This window comes from Bemisia tabaci, chromosome 2 (genome assembly GCF_918797505.1).
Source record: "Bemisia tabaci chromosome 2, PGI_BMITA_v3".
Classification (NCBI taxonomy): domain Eukaryota; kingdom Metazoa; phylum Arthropoda; class Insecta; order Hemiptera; family Aleyrodidae; genus Bemisia; species Bemisia tabaci.
In genome coordinates, this window is record NC_092794.1 from 38467113 (window position 1) to 38485935 (window position 18823).

Here is an 18823-nt window from a genome sequence, read left to right on the forward strand (position 1 = left end):
CTTGTTGTTTGGCATTAAACTAAATAGAACTCAAGGAAAATGAAGCAAGACTTTACAAGTAAACATGTGAGGTTCGTCTGCTGAAAAAATAGAATAAGGTCTAAAATTCCTAATGAACATCACCAAGATGGTTCTGCCACCAGCAGCTCATTTTTTAAGGCACGGATCAAATTACTATGGTTATCTATTATTCTCACGGTGCCCATGAAATTATAGGTAAGAAACCTTGTCCTGTAATAATAATGGCATGGAATGGTGGGCTCTAATTGGTAACTTGACCATCCCCAATAAGTTATCGAAAGAATTTACTTCTTATAAGATCCTTTGCGAATAAAGCCAAGTAAATAATATGCAGATAAAAGTCCCGTGTGATGTGTGAAGTGTATTTGTATTCAAAGGGAAGGGATGAAATGTTCAAAAGGTAACGTCCAAACTTGCAAAGTTGTAGAGGCTCTAGGCACAAATTGGACAAGGTGCCGCTAAGAAATGACTAAATGAATTTTTAATTGTTATTAATTACGGAAAAGAGGAAAAGAGAATCAGACCGAATGCCAAAATTTGAAAAGTGTAGGAGGGTGGTGTGGTGTGGGAGCCGAACCATCTTCGAGATTACGGGCGGCGAGCGGCAACCTGATTGGCTACGAAGATTGCCGAGCACGGCCGAAGGCCTACTCGCCGCTTGGTAGGTGTTGACGGCGGTTTGACAAACAGCAGTTTTTGGTGAAATGTGGTCCGGAATATCTGGGCCAATCTGTTCACTCGGTTAAGAGGCTCGCATAAACATAGCTATTGAAAGAGGTTATGCCAATGTTATTGTTTGGATCCAATTCGATATAATAGGTGCGTTGTTAAATTACTTTTGCTGCCCAACGAAAATGGCCGACTCTCCGCAGGATTGACGTCATCTCAACGACGACGTCAGCTCAACGGACGGAAGAAAATCTTGGTGCCGTTGTTAAATTCCCGTTGGATTGAGATGATTTGGAGGTTATGTTGATGTTGTGAAATTGATAATGAAATTTTTGATATATGTGCCCGGTGATAAAGTCAAAGCTTTTTTCGTTCGAAAGAATCTTCTCAATCTTCTGTGAAGCATTATTTTAGTGTTTGACATGATTGACGAAGAAGAGGATAATATGCTCATGGAAACTGCTCTGGCAGTTCCACTTTTAAAGTAATGATATTCAATCGAATGAGGACCCACATCTTCGTAAAAAGAAAAAGAGCAGAGCACAACGGAAGTCGCGGAGGAAGAGGAAAGAACAAACAAAACAAGCAATTCTCCCTAGACTGACTGGCGAACGGCAAAGTGTGAGGTTAAAGTGAGAAAAAAATGGCGGAATAACAATCCAGCAAACTCGGCAGCGGTCCGCAGCAGCCAGAAACCTCGCTGAGCTGGTGGGCAGTTTGCTGAGCAGCCATCTTGGAAAACGGGTAAATCCACCGGAATTTACCAACGCTTTCGTTGAGCTCAACACTCAACGGGTAATTTTCGTTGGGCAGTTGTGGACTTTAACAACGCATCTATCGGAGAATCCCTATGATGACGTCGCCACTAATAGCGTCCATCGGGTACATCGGGTACATGGGCTGGCCGAGGCCGGGGGGGCTGACTCAACCTCGGATTGCACGGCATAACCCGTACCCTCCTGACGTCACAACGCTTCAAGATGGCAGCCAACATCGAAATGCGACCACCATTCTTTATCCGCCTTGTCTTACGGGAGTCCAGGGTGTCCAGGTGTCCAGGGTCCTATACTATAGAAAGAACTGGTCCCTGTTGGTGTTGGTGTGGTTGGTGTTCATGACCGCCTAGATTTGTTCAGTTCTTCGCTCTCGTTTTCGCTCACTTCATCCTTTCCAAGAGCCTGCTTATTATTAACTTTATTAACTTCAGCAGACGCTAGCTGCACAAATTAGTGCCCGTGGAGGGTAACATATGTACTCCATTTTAAAGTTGTTCTGTATTGTGTTGTGTTCTTCCCCTGTTCCTGAGTAGGAACTGCGTTGCAGAGCCGTCTCGCAACTTCTTCTGAACGAAAAATTTTTTTTGGTAACATTGCCTTCATCTTGTTTGATTGACTTTTTCGTTCACAAGTCCTTTGCGATCCAATATCATCTCAATCATATCAGATTCTAGCAGGATTTGATTTAGTGTAGAAAAGGCTAGGTTCTTGCGCATCGGCATTTACTTATCTCTGATCTTTCACTACAGGATTCTCCTTGTGGTGGGGACAAACTAGACATTTGTATTGAAGCTTCATCAAGAGTAGAATTGTACATTCTGGCGCTGGGAGATCGTTATTAATCTACGAACTTTGAGTTTATCCATGACAAGGAAATCAACAAGTTCGTGACCTTGGCATCCTAGAACCTCTTCCTGAACAATGGCTAACCAAAGTTTACCGGATATCCTCACAAAACTAACACTGAGTTCAAATAGGTAATTTTCTTTCTTTATCTTTACAGTCTTGGATTGTCTTTCGGGCTCCACTTCCTGCAAAATTTTCCTCTTTATGTAGTTTGAGTATGCCATCTGAAGATATTCCATCAGCCATTCCCCCTTTGACGAATCTCCCATTTATCAACACTTAAGGTATCACCGTGGAGGGCAGTCACCATAAAGGAGTCAGTTATGAGAAAAAAGGTTTTACTCATTGAATTGGCAGGCACAGTGCAACATCGTAGTCCTTAAATGTCTAAGGGATTTGTGTTTTAAGTACTTATTCTTGCATTGGATTTTTCAGGAAACATGATGACAATGCTGATCTTTTCCGAAACAAACTCTTAAGTTCAAGGAAATTTCCTTTCAAGGGCTGTAAGGAATAATTGCCTGTATTATGGTGCAAGTCACCTATTTATTCAGTAAAACTCACAATGCATAGGAAGGGAACAAATACATTAGCTGGGTTAACACCTTTCAAAGATATTTTAAGTAACAGTTAGTTATGCAGTTAGGACAGGGTAATCTAGACTAGTTAGGGGATACATAGGCCTGGTGGGCAGGCAGCCCGGTTACGTACAGCGGAACTCTCCCATAAGGAATGTATTGGAGGGATGACAAAAAGCAAGCTTTAAACAAAGTAAGTAACTTATTTCACCAGAATGACTATTGAGGGGATAAATTTGAAGTTGGCAAATTCATCCACTAACAAAGTTTACTCAATCGCATTAAAATAAGGTGAATTATAAGGCTTGAAAAGTTCAGTTCTAGGATACACTTGCTTCCTCATAAAAGCTGAAGGGTTCCCACAAAAGTCAGTTAACCCATTGATTTAGACTGACAGCTCCGAGCCGTCTGCGATGCGCTAGGCCTTACCTGAAGAGACAGCTGGGAGCTGTCCGTCGATTGTTTGCGTTGCTCTGGCGATTCTCTGGTGGATATTGTTCTCTTCAATGTTTAAATGAGTAGTATGACCAACCTATGTCTCATTGTAATTTCTTGCTTTGTTACAGTATTATCTTATTGCACATTTGAATATAATATATCCACAAAATTTTCTTATTTTCTCTAATTTTGTGGTTTTCATGACTTAGAAAGCGACAAATAACAATAAAAAAAATCATTCTACATCCGGTTTTCATAATTTTTCTCAAATTTTGTTTCGTGAAAGCTTATTATATCGATTTTTAACCTCAAAGAAGGGGTTTTAGGATTATTTTGAAGTGTTCAACGTTACTGATTTTTGCCAAGTTAAATAGTAATCCCTGGCCCGACAGAGTCAAAATCAAATCAAATCTTAAGTCAATGGGTTAAAAATCGTGCCGGTGGATTGAGATGAAGTTAATTATAATGTGAAAGTGGAGATGGCGCGGAGCGCCTTCAGGAGGTTGGGCCGCGTAGCGGCCAGGGGGCGTAACCCCCTAGTTCTGTACTATAAGCTCAGAGCCCTCCTAATTTTGCGTAACTGGTAACGCTTACTTCCAGCGTTCTACTGGGGGTTTTCATGATTTTTGCGGCTATTGACAGGCGATTGTCTCTAAATTAGCCCGTTCTATTCAGTTTTTCATAATATGACCCAGGTTTTTTTATATTATGTGGTTAAGTTGGGAATTCTCCCATTTAAACAGTGTAAATTCATACTTTTTGTCATTGTTCGTCGGAGTGTTCTACCGGGCCGATTTCCATGATTTTTGGGTAAATCGACTTGTGATAGGCCCTAGATGAGCCCGCTCTAATCAGATTTTGGAAATTGGAACCAGGTTTTTTCACAATCACGTTTTATAAATGAGTGAATTTACAGAATGCCCCGGGACGGCTACGGCTATGCGCAGGAGGATGCGCAGTGGCTGAGTAGCCTACGCATCAGCTCCTCTTATCAACACAAGATTCGCTCCCAACAATTCATGATGAGCGGTGGCCGAGTCGTCTAAGACGTCAGAGGCGTCTACAGGTTTCAAAATGTGGGTTCGGTCCCCGATTTCTCAATAATTTAATTATGACTTGCTTATCATTATTCGTTGTTTTACTGCACTGTTTCATTAATCAGTCATTGCACCAGTGTTGTTCCAGTGGCATCTCCTGTCTCCCCTCGTCCTCTATATTACACAGAGGGGTACCGGTCAGCAAGCGCGGCACACGGGGGAGGAGGACGAAGATTCGGCTCCGCGATATTTTCGATATTTCCCGTTGCCTTCGTCGCGCTTCCCATCCCACGATTTTCACTTTAAGTGTGCATATGTATATATTTTTCTCTAGCAAATTTAATCGTCTTCCGACAAAAGTCGCGATCGTTTCGATATTTTGAACCGAAAAAAAGTTATGAGCGAAAAATGGGGGAAAACCGTCAAAAGTCGATTTTTCAAGATGGCGGCCGAGGGGTGGGTCGGATCTGTCAGGCAAGTCGAAATTAGGATTCCGCGACCCAAAAAACATAAAATCCGCCCATAATTGCTAGTTCGACTGAACTTTCCCGCTAGAATTCTCTATTGCCTGGACTACTTTGCTCAGGCACTTAATGCCAAAGGACCCCGCACACCTCTTATGAGAAGCTGCACCATGAAGAATTGCCCTCTGACTTATGTTTATCGATTCTCCTCAAGATGCTGATCAAAACTTATAATTGCGCCAACTTTCTACGATGCACCGTTTTCGCAAAAAACCTATGAGAAGATTCAATTATTCGGTGATAAAAAAGCCAGAAAGATTCCTCATTTCAGTGCTCGATTGACAAGCGGCTCTGTGTCAACCAGGAAATCATGGGGACTCCCGCACCGAGCGGCAGTCTTATCTCGGATTCCCCTCGCAGTTTTGCTCGATCACCATCCAAATCAGATTCTTGAGGAGCATAAGAACAGGAAAGTCCGAACGTCTACCGGGCGAGTGCGGGAGGGAGACAGCCCCTGAGTCGGCAGGTACAGATAAGAAGACGGACACGCACTACGTTTTTTCCTTATTTACATCGGGCCTGTTCTCAAATGCTTTGTTCTTTTTAATTCATAGTCTCCGAATAATTGAATCTTCTCATAGGTTTTTTGCGAAAACGGTGCATCGTATAAAGTTGGCTCAATTATAACTTTTGATCAGCATCTTGATGAGAATCGATAAACATAAGTCAGAAGGCAATTCTTCATGGTGCGGCTTCCCATAAGAGGTGTGCGGGGTCCTTTCCTCTTTCTAATGATGTATCACAAGATAGGGGTTACCATTTGAAAAAAAAAGTTGGGGGCCCCCGCGCCCCCCTGAGGGTGAGACAAAAATTTTGAACCCCCTAAAAGATGGTGCCCTTTAAGATAGAAACATTCCCAAAGTTTAATTTTTCTATCTCTAACCGTTCAAAAGTTACGAGGCGGAGGGGGGGTACGGACTTTTGGGACACCCTGTACATAATACCAACGGGCTTACATTGTCATATTCCGGAGGGATTTCGCCTTTTTAAACACCCCCCCCCCCCCCCCCGAAGAAAAATCCCTTAAAGGAAAACTATCCATAATGCTTCCTGGCAATTTCGCGTAATTTCGTTTTTCTTTTGAAAATTTATATTGAAAATCATTAAGGAACTGAAAACAGGTTAACTAATTTAGGATGGAAAGCCTCTCGTATTCGTGTATTCAGAAAAGAGTTCTTATTGGATTACATTACCCCATCATCTTTTTGCACTTACGGCACGGAATACGGCTAGCCGTAAGTGACTGGCGAAGCGAGTGACCGGGGGTCCAGGGGGCGGAGCCACAGCGGCTAGTTTTATAATAATCGGTGACGAGTGAATGCGCGTCCAGACAGCATGTCGACCAAGGGTTGCGCGCACAGCGCGGGGCTAACTTTGACGAGCCAAAGCTCGGGATCTACACGTTTCTCCATGATGCGATTTTGGGGGTCTATAAGGTAATCGAGTGTAGAATCTGAAAAACTGGTTTCCGTTTAAGTAGAGTCATTGCGCGGTGCCGAAACATAACAAAAAATTACTATAAATTGGTATTTTTAACCTTTTTTCCACTTTTTCTGGTATGTGCAGATAGATCTTTTTAGATCTTCCATTTAAAAAGAAGTTCAACTCAATCCGATTTTTCGCTCAAAAGTTATAGGCAGTTGAGGTTTTGCCATTGACCCCCTGCTCCCCTCTCTGGGTGGGCCTACGTCAAAATGACAACCATATTTGAACGTCTCGCATACTACTGTATCACCCCTGAAAAGATGGATCATATTTGATAGGGGGCCAAATTTAATGGGGGATGGAACAACCTCTTTCCAAAAAATACTGCTGGCGTCGTATGGGCCGAAGGTAGTTGACTTTAACAGCATAGTTTTGACAAACAATTGTAGTTTTGGTCCCAAAGCCAGAAATTTGGAAAATCTCTGAGCTCACTTAAAAGCGTATTATCGCGCTTACATATCCTTAGAATATTTTGTTTGATATCTTCAAAGGATGCAGGAAAAAGTCTGCTATAAAGTAATATTCGACATGAATAACAAGGAGAGGATAGAATTTCGTCGATACAGTAGATGATAAAGTATGATTAGACCTCAGTTATGGATTCTACGCGAAAAGTAACGTAGAATATTAAGATCCCCAGTGGGAATGCTGCCGTGTTTCAGTTTTGGAGTCCCCAAATGAAGTGGCAGCCCTGTCAATGTATTTGCTCCCTATCTTTGCATGGAGAGTTTGTTTTGATGTAGAGGTGGACTCTCAGGGTAGAGCGGGATATCCCCTCCATTTTGGCCTCACTTTGAGAGCTTTTTTTGCGCTTGGGAGTTGATTTCAGAGAAAACCAGTGGCACCATCGTGTTTCTCGCGAACTTTAACATAAGAATCAACAGTCAAATCGCAAATCCCTCACACATGCAACATCTCCATTTGGAGCAAATAGGCCATGCGCCATATGAATTCTACGTAACTTTTCGCGTAGAATCCGTATCTGAAGTCAAAACATACCCTTGCCATTTGAAATTTTCGACTTACAGCCCTCCAAAGCCACACAATTTTTGGGGGGTCGTGGCCCCTAACATTTTGGAGCAACAGGGGTCATATGGCACATCAATAAAAAGGATATTGACCTCTCCTCTCAGGAGATTTTTAGATTTTGAAATTTGAATAATTTGGCCACTTACAGTATCGGATTGAAAATTGCCCCTAAAATGCCCCTTAACTCCAAAAAATGGGGGTTGAGGGAAAAAATGCAAACAACAAAATGTTTTTATTTTTTGCTGTAGATTCCGAATTCAAAGTCATAACATACCCTTCCTATTTGAAAATCGCGAGGAACGGGGTGCTCCCCCCTCTCCCTCCCAAAAAAAATTCCCCAAAGGGGTCATTTTAGGGGGCTGAAAGTATTTTCATTCGATTCTTTGAGGTCGATTTACCCATGGAAGTTTGCGTCCCGAAGCTCAATTTTTCGCCGTTTTCTAGAAAAAGATAGTAGACGGGTGGTCTGAATCACCCTGTCTAAACACAGGGTGCTATATCAGCAAAAACATGTAACAAGAAAATTTAGATATTTCTTTTTCGCGCAATATTTGGAGCACATTGGCCGGGTTGGGGGGGGGGGGGGGGGAGCGAAATAAAGCATCAATTCTTCTGGAAATCACGAACTTGCTAAAACTTTCATGTACCTTTAACACGGATATAATATACGAAAGCTAGGTAGTAGAATGTTAATTTGCATTCAGTGAGGGGGGAGGGGGCAACAGGATCGGTGACGGACGCGTAGCGGATATGCGAACAGCGCAAAGGGTGCGCGCTCAGCGCGGGGCTAACTTTGACGAGCCATAGCTCGGGATCTAAACGTTTCCCCATGATGCGGTTTTTTGGGGTTTAAAAGGAAATTGAGTTTAGAGTCTTAAAACTGGTTTCCATTTTAGTAGTCATTGCGCGGTGCCGCAACACGACAAAATTTTTTCCCCTAAATAATTGAAAAATCGCTAATAATTGGTATTTTTAACTTTTTTTCATTTTTTCTGGTATGTGCAGATAGATCTTTTTTGCATCTTTCATTTAAAAACAAGGTTCAACTCAATCCTATTTTTCGCTCAAAAGTTATAGGCAGTTAAAGGATTTGCCTTTGACCCCCCGCCCCTCTCTCTGGGTGGCCCTAGGTCAAAATGACCGCCATATTTGAACGTCTCGCATACTACTGTATCACTCCTGAGAAAATGGATCATATTTGATAGGGGGCCAAATCTAATGGGGTTGGAACAACCTCTCTAAAAAAATAATAAATTTTTGCCAAAATGTATCTTTGCTTCAAAACAGCGTTTTCGATCAAGTTTCCGAATTTTTAAAAAAATAATTCCGCATCCTGCACGCTCAGATGTGTAATAGGTATCAAAAGTAGTCTATAAGAAGTCAACTACTTTAAGTTTTTACAACGATAGAAATATTCCTTCAATCTTTAAAAAATCAGTCAGCTCGCTGAAATGTATCCCATTTGGGCCTAAATAACGTTTTCGGCCAAGTTTCCGAATTTTAAAAAATACTTGCGCGTCTTGCTCGCCAAAACGTTCAATTTACGTCCACAGGAGCGTGTTAGGTTGGTTAGAATCACCAAAATCGATTGAACAGGAGCTGAGAATGTTGGCAGAAAATATTTTACCGTGCTCTTAGTTCTGTTAGACAGGGTGCAGTATCCCGGCTAACGTATCAAGTCAAACGAAACCATGCGCAATTTTCCCTTTACCTCGCAAAATTTAGTTAACTCTCAAGTTTTTCTCGGAGTTTTGGCAACTTATATCGTTAGAAGACCTCCTCAACTTTCACGCAAGTCGCAGACATTCAAAATCAGTCGATACGTGAAAAAACGACAATGATGGTTTTTGCAAAACTTACTGCTTTGAAAATTTTGAAAATCATACACAGTTTTATTTGGTAAAAATACGTCCAAACAATTACTTATTATTTTATTCTGAGTGCATTTCCAAATTATTTTGATAAATAAAGTTGGTATTGCTGATGTGTAAAGCCTCAGCAAAAACAGTTGAGAAATGTTTCATCGTGTTATGATGATATGTTATTTGTTTCAGCAATCTACAACTGAGTAAATGCCAGAAAGCAATGAATCCCTTCACAAGTAATGCAAACGATCCAATCGTCGACAGTGAGCCTTCAATCGCAACTTTATCACTTTTTGAAGAGGTCTGTTCTGTACACAACTGTAACTGTAATGCAATGGAGAAAAAAGAAGAGAAGAAAAACACAATCCCGCGTCTAGACCGCCGATCACAACCAAACTTTGGGAAGCATCCCATCATTAAAAAAGGTCGATTGAACATCCTGTTTAACAATAACATTCGTATTTGTAATAAGAATGGTTCAAAATTGAGAAGTGTATTGAAGCCATCAGTTCTGAAGTTTATTTCAACTAGTCTACCAGAAATTTCGAAGAAGTCCAAAGTTGAGCTTTCACTGCCATTGGACAGACTGAACCAACTTTTAAACCACAAATATCAAGAAAATAGGTTGGAAGGTCAATTAAGTGGTAAATCGGACTTAAAGCCATTTATGGTATCGCCGAATCTCCGTGTTTCACTTACGTTTGATAGAGAATGCCTGAGTGATTTGCGAGACTTGCGTCCCGAAACTGTGCCCTCCTCGTCATTAGCATTAGTTAGGAGTGTTGGAGCCCCGACCTTAAGCCAACCTCAAAGCAGCAATGGTACTTCTTGCTCCATCCAAGCTCGAATGACTCCTCACTCACCATGCGATGATATAACAATTGACGAATTGGCAAGTTATTTTGATATTTTCGTGCACATCCCGAAGAAAATGTCCCACATGGCAGAAATGATGTACATCTAAACTTGTGAATCCACTCAGTCTTTTAATTCAGTAAACAGTCTGATTCTGAGATTATTTCAATTCTTGTCTGTTGGCGTGAGACGTAAATGAGGTTTTCAATTGTGAGCATTAAAGTTTGATACTTCTCAAATTGATCTATTCTTATCAAGCCACGCTGTCGGCCGTGTTGGCCCCTTTCAATATTGTTATAGAGGAGCTAATTAACTGATTATTCTTCATCTCCAGAATTTCATCACACTCCTCAACTTCTTATGGAAAATAGCCTGCAAAACTATCGTAACTAAGTATGATTTGGAATTGTTTTTGACAAATAAATTTAACCGTAAAATGTTTTACTCGCTACTTCTAGTTTTGGTATGTCATTGATTCAGCCATCCATCTGTCAGAGTCAATAATTCAAGGTTTAGTTCTGTTGAATGGGCCTGTTTCAAACTCTTGCTAGAGCAAAAGTAAGAGGCGTTTCTAGTAGAAAGCGTCTCAAAAATCACGATGGACACGACTCAAAGTCTGGAATGCACTCCTAACTTCACAATCAGCAAAAAAAAGGAGGGGTTACGATTTGGGCCGAAATCGGCCCCTCTACGGAATTGAGTAAGTTTTGGATGTTTGGCAGTTGACTGTGCATATTTGACTGAAATAATCGAGTTTTGCCGATACTCACGGTTTTTGGATGCGAAACAGGGGCCTCAATATGGCTCTGGAGCCGAAAATAGCTGAAATTTCGCGTTTATCGTGGTTCTACTTCAGATTTCGACCTGGGCTTTAAGGCGACGGGTGATGAGCTTCAAATATGGTGTCAAGGACACCTAGACAAGCAACATACTTGAACCATACTTGGTAAAACCACGATTAACGCGAAATTTCAGTTATTTTTATTATCAGCGGCTCCGGAGCCATGTTTAGACCCCTGTTTAGCATCCAAAAACCGTGAGTATCGGCAAAACTCGATTATTTCTGTCAAATACGCACCGTCAACTGCCAAATATCCAAAACTTCCTCAATTCCGTGGAGGGGCCGATTTCGGCCCAAATCGCAACCCCTCCTTATCGTTGTTTTGAGCTTCCCACTTCAAAAACTATATTATGGCACAGGTCAACACTTTTTTGGAGGAGTCGTTCCGTCGAACTCCTGCTCAATACGACGATACTCAATATTCAACATGGCCGCCGACCTTTCAGCGCGTAAGTCGAAGGAGCTCAAGATCTATCAAAGCGGGTATCTCTCTACAGTCTCAGCAAGAGGAAAACGTGAATATAAACACGCCGATTGTTATCAGGTGGTTAGAATCTGTTTCCCGTCACACGTGTTTCGGCGGATAGCAGGGCTGGGAACCCGGTGGGTTTTCGGAACCGGTTCCGGTACTGGTTCCGTTGGTCCAGAAGCTCGGGTTCCGATTCTGGTTCCGGTAGTCTAGGAATTCGGGGTTCAGTTCCGGAGCCGGTTCCAGCTGTAGGTTCCGAGGCAAATGAATCTAGTTTTGAAGAAGTAACTTGCAAGAACAAGAACGAAAAACGATTCCATGTTACAATTTTAATTTCAATGAACAAATTAAATGTAATGACATTTTATTTTGAAAAAAGATTTTCACAAGAGATTCCATGTTAAAGTTTTAATTTCAATGAACAAATTAAATGCAATGACATTTTATTTAAATTTCCGAATCCCCTGTTTTCCGCTCTTGTTTAAACTTTCAAAATTATAACCTACCTTCCTTCACAAAACTGCCCACAAAAGTTTTCACTAAGTTCCCCACAGACTCCTTGGAAACGGGATAAAAAAGATTTTAATTTCTTAATATGTTTATATTTTGCATTGAACTGCAGCATCAGCTGATACCAGTCGCTCTCTCTTTATAACCGATTACTCTTCAGCCTTGACTATGTATATCAGCAAAGGTCCCTCGCTATAATCCTCCGTGGCCCTTTTTCACTCTTGCCAATTTGCAAATTATTACTTAATGGGAACCCATACGGAACCCGGTTCTGTCCAGGTTCCTATCGGTTTCAGAACCGGTTCCCGGCTCTGGTTCCGGTGTTCCTGAAACTCGGGTTCTGGTTCCGGTTCCCCAAAACATGCCGGTTCCGCAGGTTCCGAGTTCCGGTCGGGTTCGCAGCCCTAAGGTGTCGGTCATGTTAAATTGAGTAGCGTCCTATTGAGCAGGAGTTAGATTGGACGACACCTCCCACTAAATGTTAAGCTGTGCTGTAGTATCGTTTTTGGAGAGGCAAGCTAAAAAAATCGCAAATCTCTTACGCAGATTGTAAAATTAGGAATGCCTTTCAAACTTTGCGGATGCGCTCATCGTGAATTTTGAGACATTTTCGAAAAGAAACGACTCTTATTTTTGCTTTAGCAAAAGTTTGCAAGAGGCCCAAATCGAGAAAATTTGTGAAGTTTAAGTACAGAACAACATTGAAAATTTTAACTGTCTCTCAAATGAGAGAGGATTTCTTAAGGTCAGGGTTCCCAGCGATCTGGAAAACCTGGAAAAGTCAGGGGAAAAAAATGGCCTGGAAAACATGGAAAACTCAGGGAATTTGCTCCAAAAGTCTGGAATTTTTTCAAGTACTGAGAAAAAAAATTAATAAGTAGACAAATAAAAATAAAAGAATTAAAATTGAAATTGCAATGCCTTCGTTGTATTTTGAATTTTCCTCCAACTTAACCTCTTTATCGGCATTCGGAACGAATTGGAAGTGTTCGGTGGCTCCCCCTGCAGGTCAGCCATAATGATAAGGGCATCTGACAGGAACGTATCCAGGGGGGTGGAGGGGGGGGGGCCCAAGCGCCCCCCCCCCCCCTCGAAAGCCAAAAAAGGGGGAAAAGAGAGAGGGAAAGAGGAGACAGAAGATGAGAAAGTGAGAGAAAAGATGAAGTTTGAGACCGTCGAAGATTATTATCTGTTTTAATGTAGAGTCTCAAATGAAAACACCATGTTCATTCCTAAAAGAGCCTCGCTAAAAAGTGGTGTTTTTTAGCACCTTTTTGTATACCCGACTTGATCAACCAGACAGTGCTTAAATGAAAGCCTATGGTAAGGCAAACATCCATGCAAAGTTTCAACTTGAAGTGACCCCTCGTTTAGGCTGTACAGCGTTGCCAATTTTCCATTTTCATGTGCTAAAATCAAGGAATTCTGGACTATTAGTCCGGTGCATAAGTAGACCAGGACACCGGAGTTGGTCATCGAGACAAGGCTCAAACGAAAGCTTTTGGTAAGGCAAACTTCCTGGAAAAGTTTCGACTTGAAGTGAAACCCTGTTTAGGCTGTAGAGCGTTGCCAATTTTCCATTTTTATGCGCTATACTCGAGGAATACTGGATCATCATGGTTCAACAGACTAGTACACCCGAGTTGGTCAACGGGACAAGGCTCAAACGAAAGCTTATGGTAAGGCAAACTTCCAGGAAAAGTTTCAACTTGAAGTGAAACCTCGTTTAGGCTGTACAGCGTCGCCAATTTTCCATTTTTATATGCAAAAATTGAGAAATACTGGATCATCATGGTTCAACAGACTAGTACACCGGAGTTGGTCAACAGGACAAGAAAGCTTATGATAAGGCAACGTTACTCTGAACTTTTCGTTTTTGTCTTGAACAGTAATCATGTACTATGCCATGGTGATATTCAGTCATCAGAATGACATGAATGCCTTGGAAATTACGTTATCGAAGCATTCACGTGAGAAAATCTTTAATTTTTGTAAGAAATTAAAATATACTTGCCAACATTGCGTTCGGAATTCAATTTCCTCCGTCTGTAGCGTTCATTTACTAGCGAGTCGTAATGTTTTGCCCATATTCATCAAATTTATAGGTCATGGAGGTACGTTTCCTGCCAAAAATCTCGAAAATACCCTAATTTTCTGTTAAAAAAATGAATAAAATACTGGCAACACTGCTTCGAAAAGTTCACGATGGCCTTTAGTTGCGCTTCTATTCGATCTCAGGGTAGTTTTCAGCTTGTAGACTGATGCACTAATCTGTTTAATTATGATGCACTGGACTATTAGTCCCGAATTCCTTGCTTTTGGAGCATAAAATTGGCAACGCTGTACAGCCTAAACGAGGGGTCACTTCAAGTTGAAACTTTGCATGGAAGTTTGCCTTACCATAAGCTTTCATTTGAGCCTTGCCCCGTTGACCAACTCGGGTATACAAAAAAAGGGGCTAAACTTGACGAGGCTCTTTTCGTCAGAAAAGCCTCAAAATGCGTCCAAAAAGGGTACAAATTTCTGAAATTTTCCAACTTTGTTGAATGTAACAATTCGAAAGTATTTTGTGTTAAAAAAAGCGAAAATTTTCTGCAGAAACTGATGGAAAATCTGTGTCACAGAAGCCTCAAAATACGTCCAAATAGAGTTGAAATTTCAAAAATTTTCTAGATTTGTCGAATGCGTATTATTCGAAAGTATTTTATACTGTAAGTAAAAAAAAAGGCGTAATTATTATGCAGAAACTTATGGAAAATCTGCGTCACGGAAGCCTTGAAATGCGACCAAATAGAGTTAAAATTTCAAAAAATTTCTAGATTTCTCGAATGCATATAATTCGAAAGTATTTTATGCTGAAAGTAAAAAAAAAAAAGGCGTAATTTTTATGCAGAAACTGATGGAAAATCTGCGTCATAGAAGCCTCAAAATGCGTCCAAATAGAGTTAAAATTTCAAAAAATTTCAGGATCTTTTTGAATGCATATTTTGTGTTTTTTGCTGAAAGTTCAAAAAGGAAACGTAATTTTTCTGCAGACATTGATGGAAAATCTGCGTCACAGAAGCCTCAAAATGCGTCTAATTAGATTACAAATTTCTAAAATTTTCCGGGGGAGGACCCCCGGACCCCCCTTCGTCCTGGGGGGTATTCCATACCTCTCGGTAGTAGAGGGATCCCACAAACCCCCCCCCCCCCCCCCGAAACAAAATCCTGGACACGTGCCTGGGGCATCTTATGCGACCAGTTGCGTCTAATGAAAAAAGAGATCGCAGGAGCTAGCCATTCCTCTTTGATCGGGTAACCTTCAATCTTCAATGTAAAAGTTTCAAGTACACTCAATAGGATATCTTGCGCTTAGCTGAGAACTATGTCTGCATGCTAAGGTAGAGGATATTTTTTTGTAACTCTGCCTTTTTTCCTTGGACAATACGCTCATTTAAAAAAATATTTATGCATTTCTCAGTTTTTTTAAGAATAGTTCTTAATAGTCTGCAGAACGAAGACTGCAGGTTGGATTATTTTTTAAAAGAATCTGTTCAGTGCTCTTTTCCTTAGCATAGCAGCAATACCATGATGGGATTTATTTTTCAAATCCGATACTACTATGAGTAAATGAAACAAATTGAAAAATCATTTGCTTTCATCAATGCATGTATCGTTTAAGAAGGCGTTTATATTTCACCAATTTCTTTTCCAACACATTTTAAGTTTTTTTGTGATTTCATTCGTGTTATGATACTATCCTAGCCTGGTTCTTATAAAAAAATAGCTAAACCAGATCAAAAATTTATGAAAATAGAAGAGTTTTTACAAAAACCGAAAAATGCGCGCGCACGCTGTCTCTTTTAGGGCAAATTATTTGAGTTTTTTCCACAGAAAAAGCCTGGAAAAACTTTCATTTTGTCCTGGAAAACCTGGAAAAGTCAGGGATTTTTTTTTCCAAAATTGGCTGGGAACCCTGAAGGTGATTCGATGGACGCCATATTTTGTGTCAGAACGGCATTCGATATATCGCATCAATTGGTTTCATTTTTTCAGCTACTCATCATTTTTCTCCAATTTTTAGATCGCAATTCTATTGTCAGGAGACTAAAGTACTCTCTCACCAATTTTAACAAAGAAATTCAATGTAATAAAGGCGTGGTTTTTTTAGAGAGGAAATATCGCATCCGAGTGCAGTTTCGATATCAGTATCGAATGCGATGTTTTCTCTCTAAAAAAACCACGCCTTTATTACATTGAATTTCTTCGTTAAAATCAGTAAATGAGTGCTTTAGTCTCCTGACAACAGAATTGCGATCTCAAAATTGGAGAAAAATGATGAGTAGCTGAAAAAATTGAACCAATTGATGCGATATATCGCATGCCGTTCTGACACGAAATATGGCGTCCATCGAATCACCTTAAAGCCAAACTTTATATAAATCTCCTGCGTTTAAATAAATTTTCTTCAGTTGGTGGAAAAATAATTATTTTTGCTGAGATTTCTAGTTTACTGTTCCAAAGGATTTATCGCACGTTTATGATGGTTCTGGGAAACATTAGACTCATTCCTTTCTAGCTCTCCTTGCGGGTAATTGAATTATTGTCATCCTATATAAGAAATTTTGTTTTTGTCTCCTTCTTTGAAACATTCACTACTCAACATTGGAAAAGTTTTGTATAAACATCTCATAATTATTACAACATGTAAGATTCATCCATCTCTCAAGATGAGTCAAAACCCAATTTTCTCTCCCTCTTATAACAAAATAATGTAAGTACTTTATCTCACACCATCTTCATCATGTTTCAAATTTTTTTAATAAATCTATTTCAAGTTATGGTGTGGTACATGATAATTAGTAATGAGAGTATTTGTTTTTTATATTGTTTCTTGATGAAGTTAAAAATTGTAGATTATCCACTCACAAAAGAAGGGAGGAAAGAAGGAGTGGCATTAAAGACCTTGTCCGTCCACTATCCCCCGAAGGTTGCTGAATACTTAATATTTTTAAGGTACTAACCCTAGCTTGACTCAATGGCAAGTACGATGGTCATTCCAAAAGTAAGTTTCTTTATTTAATTTCTCCAAAAGTATTATAGATAGAACAAGTCTGTAAAAACGTTCTCATATGGAATGTTTTCAGCTTTCCAACGACCCATAGTTTTTTTTTGAATTTTTATCAGTGGTTGCCAACATTCTGAGGTTTTCCTTCTTGCACCTCTTCAACCCGTGGGTCCAAATTATTGCACTATAGGAGCAGGCATTATTCGCTCTGTAGAAGTAATTTTGATTCACTGAATCTTTAGAATCTCTAACCTTAGAATCTTACCTTATTTTTCGACATAGTCCCCTCTGGTGTCTAAGCATTTTCGATAGCGCAATACCAGCTTTTTAATTCCCTGTGCATATTTGTAGAACTCAATCGACTGCCTTTTAAGCCATGAATCAACAGAATTATTGACCTTTCCATCACTGGTGAAGTGCTCACCGCCGAATTCCGATTTGAGTTGCGTAAACAGATGATAATCACTGGGCGCTAGACCTGGCGAGTATGGAGGGTGTCTGAAAATTTCCCATCTTAACTTATTTAGCAAAGATTGAGTATTTGCTGCAGCATGTGGCCGTGCGTCACCATGCAGCTTTAAAACTTCGTGCGTCAAAAGTCCCAGACGTTTACGCTAATTGACCGGTGTGATAATATGAACCTGCGGAGTGAGGAGGTGCGTCCGGGAAAACTTCAATATGTATCTTGGCAACCACTGATCTAAATAGATAAAAACAATAGTTCGTTGGAAAGGTGAAAATATTTCCTTAAAGCACGTTCTTACACATCTGTTTCAGCTATAATACTTTTGGAGAAATTAAACAGGGAAACTCACTTTTAGAACGACCCTCATACTTCACGGATCGCAGCCGACATACAGAGATCCAGCAGCGTCTCAAACCCAAAATTCTAGAATTGAAAATTAATTATGTTTGCCGATTTTAGACACCAGTTTATCTCTCTCAAGCCGTAATTCCTGTGAAATTTCTTGTGTGCTTGTCATTTAAGGCCCTTTGAAAGGCATGCAGTGAATACTAAAGGACCTTAGAGTCCACCGTTGTCATTTGTTGCTTATAAATTGAAGTATTTTTAATTTTACGCATGCACAACATGGTTTTACCTCATAATTGTGTATATTTTTGAAAAGTAAGTAAAAAGTATTTATCTTGCGGCTGGTGGCTTTTTCCTCTATCGCCAAATATGGAGAAAAGACAGGATGTCTAGTAAGTTTCAAAAGGCAAATTCCTTGACGTTTCCCTGACAAAGAGTGAAAATTCTCGGACGCTCGACGATTTTGTAAAAAAACTTCATGATGATCAACTTGGTGGAATCAATAAAATTTTTGAGGCATTTGTGAGATCCAGAAAATGTTTCCAGTCCCAATAAGTAGCAGAAAAGAGAGCGAAATCCTAGAGATATGCATATAATAGTAGAGGTGTCGTCAGCTAGGTTGACGGTTGTTTACTTTCGGTTTGCAAGCGCCAACGACGAATTTGGGCCATGGGCCTCTGAACAAAGTGGTGTTCGCTACTATCCACACTGAAAACATCAGTCTCATGATCGTATCGTAAAAAAAATATTATCAGTTATGATTTGCGACTTTTTTGTGCTTGTGATTTCTGTGTGGCTAAAAATTAAAGTATTACAAGGTTTGAAAGTGTTTAAAAACTTATCTAAGCTTGTGTTCTTGCTTCTGAGAGAGTCAGATGTTTTCATGTGGATAGTAGTGACACGAAAACGCCTGCAAACCGAAAGTAAACAACCGTCAACTTAGCTGACGACACCTGTATATGGGACATCCCTTGACTATATCTGGCGTCTAGTTTGAATTTGACGGCATGTAAAAAACT

General features: G+C 40.3%; 1 protein-coding gene across 2 annotated transcripts; it reads left to right on the forward strand.

Moving 5' to 3' along the window:
* Nucleotides 1-1722: 1722 nt before the first annotated feature.
* LOC109043436 (uncharacterized) lies at nucleotides 1723-12861 on the forward strand. Of its 2 annotated transcripts, XM_019060634.2 has the most exons (3): nucleotides 1723-2053; nucleotides 2216-2443; nucleotides 9458-12861. In XM_019060634.2, the coding sequence occupies exons 2-3, from the start codon at nucleotides 2388-2390 to the stop codon at nucleotides 10230-10232; spliced, it is 831 nt and encodes a 276-aa protein (XP_018916179.1). In that variant the 5' UTR covers nucleotides 1723-2053; nucleotides 2216-2387; the 3' UTR covers nucleotides 10233-12861. The 2 variants fall into 2 exon arrangements, with proteins under 2 accessions (XP_018916179.1, XP_072153386.1); XM_072297285.1 differs by lacking the exons at nucleotides 1723-2053; nucleotides 2216-2443 and adding an exon at nucleotides 2757-3083.
* Nucleotides 12862-18823: the final 5962 nt, after the last annotated feature.